This window comes from Hermetia illucens, chromosome 6 (assembly GCF_905115235.1).
Source record: "Hermetia illucens chromosome 6, iHerIll2.2.curated.20191125, whole genome shotgun sequence".
In the NCBI taxonomy this organism is placed as follows: Eukaryota; Metazoa; Arthropoda; class Insecta; order Diptera; family Stratiomyidae; genus Hermetia; species Hermetia illucens.
The window spans coordinates 44,557,427-44,569,785 of NC_051854.1; the positions used below are offsets into that span (position 1 = coordinate 44,557,427).

Here is a 12,359-nt window from a genome sequence, read left to right on the forward strand (position 1 = left end):
AGGTGTTTAGTTGGTAGTACGACGGCGTACCAAACCGGAAATCCAAAATTCTGTGCGTAAATGCATTCACCTACCCTACTCCAAAAAAAAAAGATTAAATGTTTTTACTCATAGACAGCCTGAAATACTTTTGGGTGGCCAACCGATTCGTTTTTCGGATGCCTGAGTGTGCTAGATCTTGAACTACATGGAAAGCTTCGTTACAAAAATCTGCCGAAATATATGTCTTTGGTCGCTTGTCTGAGGTCTCCCAGTATATATTCGACGTTAATGCGAAGACAGAAAACTCTCTAAAAGTGTATTTCCAGTGGTGGGTTCTAAAGAAGTGTGTTGTCCTTCCGCGCCTCCGTGATTGGCGGAAAATTTACGATGTCGGAATCTTGATCACTGCAACATGTTGTAATGAAAACTACGGGAAATAAGATGATCAAACGATCATTCTGAGTGGCCGAAGACGACCTAGAGAGAAGAGCTATCACATAAACCTAAAAAGTTGGAGAAATTGACCGTGACGGTCCCCGCGCATACTGAAACTCCATCAATAACTATGAAATTTTTAAATGCCCCCCCCCCCCCTTATTTTTTTCGCCTAAATTCATTCGAATTGAAACACCGAGGTATCATGACACTTTTGAGGCAACTTCGATTTACTAAGAAAAAATATGACCCAATCCTAAATCTTGGAAGACTCCTGTCATCCACCGCCTCGGTTGCAAGAAAATGTTCAATCCCACCGGCCGTTGATCAGCTGTCCACCCACGAACCGGTCTCCATGCCAATGCGAATCATGTCCCCTCAATTCGCCCGAATGCATTCAATAATGTGCAATCTGCTGTGAAAGTTAAGGTGATAGATTAAATTATTTGGGGTCGCAAGCTGTAACCCCTCTCCTGTGTCTCTCTTGCTTGGAGGTGGTGCCTGTGAGCCTTTGCTATCTGAATATCAAGTTTATCCTGAGAACAGACTTCCAAGGTCACATCATGCAGCTCGTTCAGTCGTCGTAAAAGGGCGTAAGTACTCGAATGGGTGACCATTCTTTGCCCGAAAACGACGTGATAGGGGGAAGTCCCAATCGAGACATGTTTCACTGAACGAAAGGAACAATTGATGGATCACCGCATGTTATCCCAATCTCTTTGATAAGGTCCGATATAAGCGCTTGTAGCGATTTACTATCTCCGAGGCGTTTGCCTGCGGGGAGTATAAAGCAGTGTAAATATGGTGAATCGTTGAAAGCCACGGATTTCAACTTAGTACCTAATGATCAAACATGATCGACTGAGGGATTCCAATCACATGAAAGATTTTCTTCTCCAAGTATTCACGCAGTATGTAAACCCTTTAATCGGCTTCACAAATAAAAACTTCGATAGACAATCGAGAAACTACCGAAATTTGTGTTTGGGGTTGGACTTGAGGCTCTGAAGTACTGCGTCATCTTCTTGTGCTTTGGCGATAGCCGGAAAATCGACTGAGACGGGGATGTTTACTTCGGAGATATGTGACAAAGCGTCCGCAATTCTCTTGTATGAAGTGTACGGGCTTATGAAGCTCAGGTGTTGAAGTTGACAAGGAGACGATTTGTCGGGCTTATGTTTTAAAGCATACGTTAGTGGTTTGCGGTCCGTGAACACTGTGAACGGGGCTGCCTTTTAGGGAGAAACGGAAGTATTTGATGCTCAAGTACGCGGCCAGCAGTTCTCGATCGTAAGTGCCTTAGTTCCGTTGAGCGGAGTTCAGCTGCTTAGAGAAGAAACTCAAACGCATGGATAGCCTCTTTAGACCAGACAATCACTCGTGTGTCCTTGGTTTTGGGGCGAGACAGGTACGCCTTCAAAACAAACTGGTGTTAGGCGGCATTGGGCTGGAAACGACGATAGAAGTTTAGCATGCCCAAGAACCTCCGCAGTTCTTTCACTGTCTTAGGACCCCGGATGCTTGAAATTGCTTGCGCCTTGTCTGGGTGAGGTTGGATTTCGTCAGGGGTAAAGGAATGGCCGCGGAATCTCACCTCATTTTGGGGAAACTTGCATTTGGCCACGTTTCGGACTAGTGGGAAAATGCACTCGAGATGGTTCAAATGCTCAGACTCTGAGGAAGAAGCGGCTAAGGTTTCGCAGAACAGAGTGGATAAACCTCTGAAAAGTTTGCGCAGCATTGCACAGACCAAAAGTCATCCGCGTGAACCCGAAGAGTCCAAAGGGTGTGTATATTGCCATCTTTGGTATGGTTGGCTACAGGGATTCCGTGATAGGCCTTGGCTAAGTCCAAGATCGAAAGTCCCCACAGGGGCGCCATTCGCCGTTTGGCTTAGGGACCATATGGAGTGGTAATGAACAACAACTGTCTGAAGGTCGGCAGATACCCTGTTGAATTAGTTGCTCGAATTCCTTCCGTGCTATAGCCAACTTCTGGGGAGGTAGGGGACGCACCTTTGAGAAGATAGGGGAACCAGAAGTGTTGATGTGGTGCAGAACATCGTGCTTCACTGGTTTCGAGAGACTAAATGCCGTAGTAACCTAGCTGAACTTTTGGATAAGTGCCCGAACACGAGCGTCGGTAATGTCCTCCAAGAGTACGGAAAGGCTGTCACTTGGGTGGGTCGAGATTCTCTCTGACGAAATGAGGCTGGTTGTACGATATATAAGTGACCTGTTCTGCAGTAGCAACTCATAGTGACACAAGATGTCTGCGCCTAAAATAGGGAAACCGACATCCGCTAGAATGAACAGCCGCGAAAACGTTCTATGCAGGCCAAGACTCACGTCCACCTGCCTATACCTGTAGGTATTTATTTGTGAGGAGTTCGCTGCTACGAGTTTCAAATTTTGTGGTATTAATCGCTGACGCCAGGGCACGGGAAGAACCGAAACTTCCACGCCGGTAACCTCAAGGTAGCTGCAGCTGCTGAGAGGGTCTTGAATGGTGAGGCGGTGTGGCGCTGCGTTCTGAATGAGCGTCGCCAGGACCCCCCGCGAACCTAGTTTTTTTATAGGGGTCGCGAAGTTACACGGTATTGGACATCTTCTAGTTTTACCACCGAACCTACGCTGGTGCCAACATCTGCCTGGGTCCGTATGTTGTCCAGAATACTGGCTACCCGATCGCCATTTTCGAGTGGTGGACCGTGAGCGAGCTCACGATTTACCGCCCGAACTATTAGCTTTCCAAGTCAAGTCAATTTCTCGGTGGGCTGCTCTATGGCAGATAATGTAGGACCCGCATGCACCTTGTGCACTTTTATCAGCTGCGGCAGCCAGAGCCTCCAAAGAGCCTATAACGCACGCGAGGACTGCCTGGATGCTGGATGATTTTAGCAAGTCGTCGTTGATCTTACTCCCGCCCAATTGACTCATTTCTCGAAGCAATTGGCTGGGGGTTCGATTGCCCAACGTTAAGCCTGCCAACAAGTGATCTAGTTTCATTGGCGTACTTACTGACAGGCGTTTGATCAATTCGCTCTTGAGTTTAATATACGGTGCATCTTTGACTATATCGGAGACGAGGGCGGTGGTCTCCTCATCTAAGCCCACCACTTCGTAGTTAAACCAGGTTGCGTCTGCCGCAATTCCCGACAAGAGGACATATCTGAGTTCAGTCCCCAGAATGGAGGCCTGCGGGTCTGATCGGCCTGCCGAGTCTTTCTGAGTCGCGCACACGGGTTGCAAAGATTTCAAGTAAAAAGAAGGATTTGGAGCATGTGATTGTTCACTGCCCAAGATTTCCAATGGATTCGAGGAATCTGAACCGAGTTTTGGGCAGGAGTGTGAGCCTGGAGGACTTTGTTGCGGAGATGCTGAGATCAAAGGAGAACTGGCTTATGTGCAAAGTATGAGTTGCGGAAGGAGCAAGGGAGGAGGAAAGCTGAAAGGAAGAGAAGGACGAGTGCCTAAGGGCAAACCTACCCCCCGAAGTAATACCTAAATGCTGGTCCAGCGGGACTGGGACTGTAAAGACCGGGGGTGGTTTTTAGTGGGTGCGAACCCCACAGGCGTCCTTTGTGACCCCGGCTTTTGTGCGGGCGAGCTGGGGTGGACGTGTCTTTCTAAGATTGTCCACTTACGTGTACGAAATTCGATATCCTTCCTAGTCGAAACTTAATGAATTATAATATATCTATGTATCTTATAACCTAATAATAAATTAATTCTAAACAAACCATACTCACACTAATTAGCGAATGGTCATATTGAGCCCGTTCCGAAAGCATAAGGAGCTGGCTCTCGTTGACCCGAATAGCTCGCTGCATCTTCGGACTAAGCATTAATTATTTTTAAGGATAAATTTAAATTTTATTCACATAACTAACTAAGAACACTACTTTTCTCACTAAGATACTTTTAATACTTCTGATTTCACTTTGTGCGCTTATTTACGTATGATATTAGGAGCAAGTTAATTAGGAAATATTTTAAACCACATCACGAACTTGAGATTAGTAGGCATTATTCAATCTATTATAATAGTAAAATTATCATTCAATTGAGTCGGATCTTTTATCTATTATTGACTTGCAACTTTTGACTTTTTTCCATTCCTGGTTTCAGCCCCCTCAGGAGGCCATTTCAATTCATCACTTCACTGCCGGGTAGAAATGAGCACACTTTTTGGTATCACTGGATTTATCTTGTTTAAATTTTCGATTGACACAATAAGATATGGAAAGTATATAAATTTACACGTTCTGAGTATTTGCCGTTTAACGTTACATTTATGCTTCGAACAAAATTAACCGAAACAAATCCTGTAAGAGAAATGGGAAGTCATATATGAAATTCAAGGTGAATGAATAGGTAAAAGTTAATTTTCCGAGGCAGTCATAACTCTGTCTTCATATTGAACCCAAAAGCTGAGAAACTTTCCCAGCATTAGCCACCCCCAAAATGGGTGCCATAAAGGCACAAGGATCCACACAAATGAACCCCAAACAGCATCCGCGCCTATTGTTTATGTCGTCGTTCAGAACAAATTAATCTGTGAAAGTGAGCATGAGAAATGATCGAAAAACAGAATTTTGCAATATTCGTTGAAATATTAATCATTTTAATGGTGGCATTATCCTTCGTCGAAAGCGACCTATATAGGATAACGAAGGATTCAATCGCACGAACATTTCCCCAACGAGTTTATCCAGACTCTCCCGTAAATGTTGAAAAATTGCTGCTCAAGAAGTTTTCAGAAAATCATTTAAGACGGTTTGAGAAAAGGACGAAACCTCGTGAAATCCTTAATTGGTATAAAGTGGGCACTTTTAGCTGCTGAGAAATTGTTTTCAAGTTGATTTGGCGTGACGTTTAAAGGACGCTCGAAAAAGGATCAGGAGGCCTGGAGCATGTTCTGGTTTTTTGGAGCCGATAATAATCGACCCAACTATGAAAAGGATGCAGATACAATTGGTAGAGATTTGAATTATTAATAAAACCATCCTTACTGCTGGTTTGCAGGGATAGCCTTTCCAGAATCTCTGAACTCGTATCGTTCCAGAGAAAGCTCCTTAATTATCCGTGCTAGAAGGCATCCGTCCATACCATCCTCGGTAATAATTTCAACTCGAAATTAAGTGGCTTCAAGTATCTATTTCTACTCAGTCGAATCCCTTCCAGTTTTCTCTGAACGCAAAGGATTAACTGAAGAGTAAGCGATTTTTCCCTGTAGTCCAATCCCGAAAGTAAGCCCTAATCAGACAAACACAAAGCTAAAACCCAGAGAAATAATGAATTTCTGATTGCCGAACCCCTAAATGGGTTCTGGCTAAATTTAGAGAAAGCCAAGCAAGGTCACCAACACATTGATCCTTAGTAATACCCTTCCCTTTATGTGGTAAATAGCTATATTGACTATTGAATATTTACGCAAGCCCGCACATTTAGATACAAACTATATAGACAACGACTCGGAGAAAAGGGGGAAAGATTTCTGCTCTGAAAAGGTCTCTCCGTAACCACTGGATAACCGTAGTCGTCACGTGGCCCAGGACGTTGATATAATTGTAAAATAATGGCCTAGAGATACTTGATACAGTATCAGGGAAGTGGAATTTAATAAGCTTAATTCAAAGATAATGATCCAGAACACGCGATAGGATATAGACAAAAGGATCTAAAAGCCTTAGTTACCGACGATGTAAATATTGCACGAATCAAGCTATAGAAACAGCCTCAGACAAGTTGGTACTGCCTCGATTCCCTAAAAATATATTATCCCCAAGGCTACTCCTGCCGACTCCCCTTTGGACACCACTTTGTCATGGTGAGGGAGCCTGTAGTAGTTTACTACTACCCTAAAGGTGTCCAAACCATGAATATGGAAAGAAAGGATTTAAACTCTCCAAGTGGTAAGAAGTCACGGACTTCCAATCATGCATTTAGTGCCTACGACGAAGCTAACCAGAAAGGAAAGTACGGAAACTCTCAGCTTGGGAGAAACTGGAAATCCGACTACGACCGGCCCGACCGCGGTACTACAGCCCAAACCTATCCCCATACGGAAGAGGAAGGCTCGGCAGAAAAGAACTTCAGCCACTACGGAGAGGGGACTACGGGCTGAATCCTGCCTTTCGGAACCTTCTCCTTCACTTCACTAACGACGGGCTTCACTTCAATGTAGTTCGTATTCATGTCGTGTTTGCAATTATATATAAATGGAGCGATTATCACCCACCTGTCGCTACCTTCGGTCACGCTGCCCCCAAGGCAGAGGTGAGGCAGCGATCAGTTGCCTCTGCCCGGGACGAAACCGTCTGTCAACTTTTTTTTAGAAAACTTGGCTATTTGATCCAAAAAAGAGGAGTCCGTGGAGCAAAAGAGAGGAAGTCAGTTGCTTCTCAAGTGGTCCGGTCGTCATCAAGCAGGTGAGGACCCTAGACTCCCAGTATCCCCAACAAAAAAAAATTCACTTCGCCCTGGTTTAGGTCTGAACTTACGGCCAATGTCACTTAAATATAATTCGAATTCATGTCATGTTTGCGGTTATACACATATAAATGGAGCGATTACCACCTGTCAATACTTTTGGTCATGCTGCCTCAGAGCAGAGATGAGGCAGCATCTGATGAGTTGTCTCTGCCCTGGACGAAACCGTCAATAAACCTTTTTTGGAAAACTTGGGGGTTTAACCCAAAAATGAGGAGTCCGTGGACCACAGGAGAGGAACTAAGTTGCTTTCTAAGTCTCCCTCGACGATAAGGTAGGGAACCTTATCGTGGTGAGGAAGCTCAATAAGAAAGATCCTGCAGGAAACGAGAGGTAAGACCTGAAGCCAAGCGGTAATCAAAACCCCAAGCCTAGGTGTGACTACCGTTGCCGAGTCGCTCCCCTTCGGACACCAACTTGTCGTAGTGAGGGAGCTTGTGGAAATCTACTACTTCACTAAAGGGGTCCAAAAACACATAAAGATGGAAACAAAGGATTGTAACTCTCCAAGTGGTAAGAAGTCACAAACTTCAAATCCACCCGCGACTCTGAGAAATCAGGTCGTGGCCGAGGCACCCGAGGCCGAGAAACCTCACCTAATTCATGTTCCCCCATGGAGAAATCTGTGGAAGACAGGGTCTCCCTACACCCGGTGTCTACGGCGAGGTCAGCCAAAAAGGATAATACAGTAACTCCCTTAATGAGAGGAACTGGAAATCTGACTGCGGCCAGCCGGTCGATGACACTGTTACCTAGCTCTTTTAAAAGACGGGGAGGCTCGACAGAATGAAACTTTTAAACCACTTATAGACGCAAAGGAAAAAGGACTACAGGCTTGCCTGTCAGAACCTTCTCCTCCGCCGGTACCCGGAAAAAGGGAAGAAAGGGAAGTTGCTAATGTGGACGTAACTAGCCTAAAACCGGTATGTGAAAACAAATCCATGCAGCCCGGACGCCGTAAACCTGGGAGAGACGACGACAACGGAAAAATCGGACGCAAGAAAGTGGAACTTTAACTTTAAACTTTAAACTTTAATGGTAAGAGGAGAAACGTCATAGTTGCCTCTGCTTACTTACCCTATGAGGGACTAAGGGGGGTAGTGAAGGCAGAATCAAGTGGCCTTGAGCTTTTAATAAATAGGTCGTGATGCGAATGTTCAGCATATTTGTTGGGGCAATACCAAATGCAATCCTAGAGGAGAGAAGCTGTTTATTTTCACCACTTCAGCTGGTCTGATGGCCGCGAGCGTAGGTTGCGCCACTGCGTTCGTGCTGCCGAGAAGAAGTGCAGTAATTGACCTAACATCTGCACTTCAAACTTGTTGGAGTTGATTATAAACTGGCGAGTGCTAGATGAAGTCTCACTCTCAGATCACCGTTACCTAGAACTTAGTCTGACTATTGCAGGCGAACAGTCTGTAATACGGAGACGGAATCCTAGGAACACGGATTGGACGAAGTCCAATGAATTTCTTTGCGACAAAGTTGATCTCCCTAGGCCGACTAAGGACTCCTTTGGTGATAGAAGATCAATTGAAAACTCTGAATCGCACACTTTTAAAGTGCTTTGAAGAGACTTGTCCTATTTTCCCCTTTTCTAAATTAAATTAGACATTGTATTTCTTGACAAACCCAGTCAGATTATCTATTTTACCTGGTTGCTCCGCCAGCCTCGCAGCTTTCAACCTACCGTCAACAGGTAGCCGAGCCACTCAGGCGGGTGAGTTTTCAGCAGTGGTGAGTTCCGCTTATCTGGCGCGGAGCTCGGACAAATCTCCGCTAAATGGCTTCACACTACAGCACCTCCACAAAACCACTAAGATCGCACTCTTGATCTTGTCCTCTCTAACCTTCCTGTGCGTTCCCCCTCTTACACTGCCCCTGACGCCCACCATCCTGCTCTCGAATTTAGCGTTCAGATATCCCAACTCCACTCCCCTGTCCTGCGGAAGCCTACCAAGTTCAACTTTCGTAAGGCCAACTTGGAAGGTCCCCCCATCTTGTGATTTAGTCTGCCGCCACTTTTCCTCAGTCTATGTTAACTCTCCTTTCTCTTCGATCCTGCTAGTGGATCCAGCTTGCCCCGCGTCATGTACCGTTCTCCTCCTTACCCCCCCCCCCCCCCTGTTGAGTACGTCATTAGCAAACTTTACGACATTGGTGTCCCTGGCTACGGCGGTCTTCCAAACCTCTTTTTGCTTAAAACTGGTCAGTCCATCTCCCATAGTTCTCTTCGCAAAGCTCGAAGTCTACTTCCATTCCCCGATTCCTAGACTTTGGTGGTTATTCCCTTGGGCCCAGGGGAGAACTCGGGGGAAGTCGTGGCATCAGGGTACTTCCCAGGAAACGATATCCGGATGCCACCAGAGCTAGACTGGTGAAGTCCTGTGACAGGAGGGCGTTACCACTTTCCTCGGCTACGATGCCCACGCCCAGCACGAAGTCTGAGGAAGCAGCGACACCAATCGAAGAGATGAGTACCTCCTTGAATTTATTCTCAGGAATAAGCTAGAAATATCTAACGTAGGGAACTCTCCAACATTCGTTACCAGCCTAATGCTAGAGGTACTAGGCATAACTCTAGGAAATACTTTGATAAGGGGACTGGTCAGGAACTGGAAGGTGTTGGATGAGCCCTTCATGTGTGATCACAGAATAATCGGATTTGACATTGAGGGTAACTCCGAAATAAAAAGAGTAATAAGGAATCCCAGGAGAACCGATTGGGAATCCCATGCAACGCACCTGAGCAACAGCATGGCCCACTTTCAGGGGTGCGGTGACATCAGGACCGAACTGGAATTAGAAACAGTGGTGGAAAACCTCAACACAGTCGTCATTGACGGATATGAGGCCAAGACAGTTAAGTCATCAAGCGATGTGTCATGCGGAACAGGAACTTGCCAGAATAAGAACAGAGGTACAAAAACTCTTCAACCGGACAAAACAAAACGGGGACTGGCAGAAGTACAAAAATGCAACAGCTTTAATGGAACAGCTTTAGGGAATTCTGTGAAGGGATCGAACAGATCACAGAAGAAACCGGGCTTTACCAGGCTGTTGGCAAAGACGGTCTGTTTGAAGAAGGAAGATGGGACATTTACCCAGAATGAGGAGGACAAAGTATACCTGCTTCTCAGAACTTATTTCCCGGGGTCCTACCCCACGGTAGCAGGTAACAACATTCTGCCTGACACCCCAATAACGAATAAAAGGAGAAGCAAGGAGAACTGGAAACTAGCAAAAGAGATATGCTCAGAAGCTAGGGTAAGGTGGGCAGTGAGAACTTTCAAACCACTGAAATTGCCTGGAGTAGTTGGCGTTTTCCCACCACTAATCCAGAGAGGCCTAGGAATCATCTTAGAGGCTCTTCTGGGGGTTGTAAGGGGCAACATAGCCCTGGGAAATATCCCATATACCAAGGGCATGCAGACGGACAAAAGTAGTCTTTATTCCCAAAGCGGGTAAAAAGGATCCTTTTCATCCTAAATCCTTCCGACCAATTTGCCTAACATCGCTCGTACTCAAAACGGTTGCGAAGGTCATAGACAACTATATTAAAACTAACGTTCTAAAGCGTAATCCCCTACATCAGTGTCAACGCACTCACCGGGCAGGACGGTCAACTGAAACTGCTCTGTATCAGCTGGCGGATGTACTACGGGATACCATAGAAACAAAAGAAATGCCAAATCCTACAGAGGAAGCAAATAGAAGTGCCGACGGGTACAAATTCTATTGTCGTGAACACTACTCAAGGTTGTCCACAGGGCGGGGTACTATCGCCGGAGTATGGTAGTGAACTACTGGACGTGCTAACAAATACTGGAATACAGATCCACGGTTACGCTGACGACATTGCTTTAATCTGTAGTTGCAAACATGAGGATACCCTATATGATAGAATCCAAATTGGATTAAGGGCTACTAATGTCTGGTGCCTGGTGGGACTGCGGATCAATCCACCATAGTACCATTCACTAGGAGACCTAAGCTTGATCTCCTGAGAGCCATAAGGTGACATGACATGGAAGTGAAACGAGAAACAGAGGTCAAATATTTGGGAATTACGCTAGACCAAAAATTATTCTGAAAGACACATGACGGAAACACTACAAGGGTTCTGATGACTTGTAGGTCCATAGCAAGAAAAAAAAAATAGGGTTGCACCCCGCAATTACTACTTTGGATACACACTGCAATAGTAAGTCCAATGATTATCTATGGGGCGGTAATCTTGGCAGAAAGAACTGAACTCAGCACACAAGCCAGGAAGTTACGAAAACTCCAAAGGCTGGGTGTGTATCAGTGGGGCAATGAGGACACGCCCAGCGGCATTCCTGGAGGTCTTTCTGGGATTAACCCCTCTCAATCTGCATATCCAGATGCAAACAGCAATATTCAGGATGGCCCGGAGTGTCAGTGAGGCGGGGAGCTGCTTAAACGAAGGAAGATTGATATTCTTTCTGACGGTATTCCGAATTATTGATACCAAGGGATAACATAACAATGAGGTTTCACTGCAATAAGAAGTTTGAAACACATTGGAGTAACGAGGCAAATTGGGAGAGCGTGGCTGTGGCATACGGCTTAAACTAGCAACTGATTACTTGGTACATTGACAGATCCCTCACGGCAGACGGAGCGGGTGCCGGTGTCATTGGTTCAAGGCAAATGTATTTGGAGTCAATGGGTAGGTACACTAGCATATTCTAGGCGTAAATATGTGCCATAGACAGATGTGCGTCTCCAAAGGAACTACAGGGGCAGAACATTGCTACTCTCATCATTATCATCATCAACTGATATCCAGTCTAGTCCTGCCTTAATAAGGAACTCCAGACATCCCGGTTTTGTACCGAGGTCTACCAATTCCATATCCCTAAAAGCTGCCTGGGGTCCTGCCTTACGCCATCGCCCCATCTCAGGCAGGGTCTGGTTCGTCTTCTTTTTCTACCATAGATATTGCCCTTATAGACTTTCCGAGCTGGATCATCCTCATCCATACGGATTCAGTGAACCGTCCACCGTAACCCACCATCCCGACGGTCACGGTATCACTCATAGATTTCGTCGTTATGTGGGTTACGGCATGGTCCATCCTCATGTAGGGGGCGTTCTTCGGAGGATTCTTCCTTCAAACGCGGCCAAAAGTTCGCAATTTTTCTTGCTAAGAACCCAGGTCTCCAAGGAATACATGAGGACTGTCAAGATCATTGTCTTGTACTGTAAGAGCTTTGACCCTATGGTGAGACGTTTCGAGTGAAACAATTTTTGTAAGCTGAAATAGGCTCTGTTGGCTGCCAAGAACCATGCGCGGATTTCATCGTCGTAGCTGTTATCGCTATTCTCACCGAGAGTTAAACAGTGATCAAGGCCCTTAGGTCCAACCAGCGGAACTCTAAACTGGTATGGGAATACCTTGAGAGACTAAATACGCTCGGCTCG

The 12,359-nt window shown here is 45.7% G+C and overlaps 1 protein-coding gene across 1 annotated transcript in view; it reads right to left on the bottom strand.

The window, feature by feature from the left end:
* The window catches only part of LOC119660384 (ras-specific guanine nucleotide-releasing factor 2-like), a 323,473-nt gene that overhangs the window by 276,920 nt on the left and 34,194 nt on the right, over positions 1-12,359 (bottom strand). Inside the window, exon 2 of the mRNA XM_038068909.1 lies at positions 4,169-4,744. Coding sequence (XP_037924837.1) covers positions 4,169-4,264 — 96 coding nt within the window. The 5' untranslated portion in view covers positions 4,265-4,744. The remainder of the gene's footprint in view (positions 1-4,168; positions 4,745-12,359) is intronic.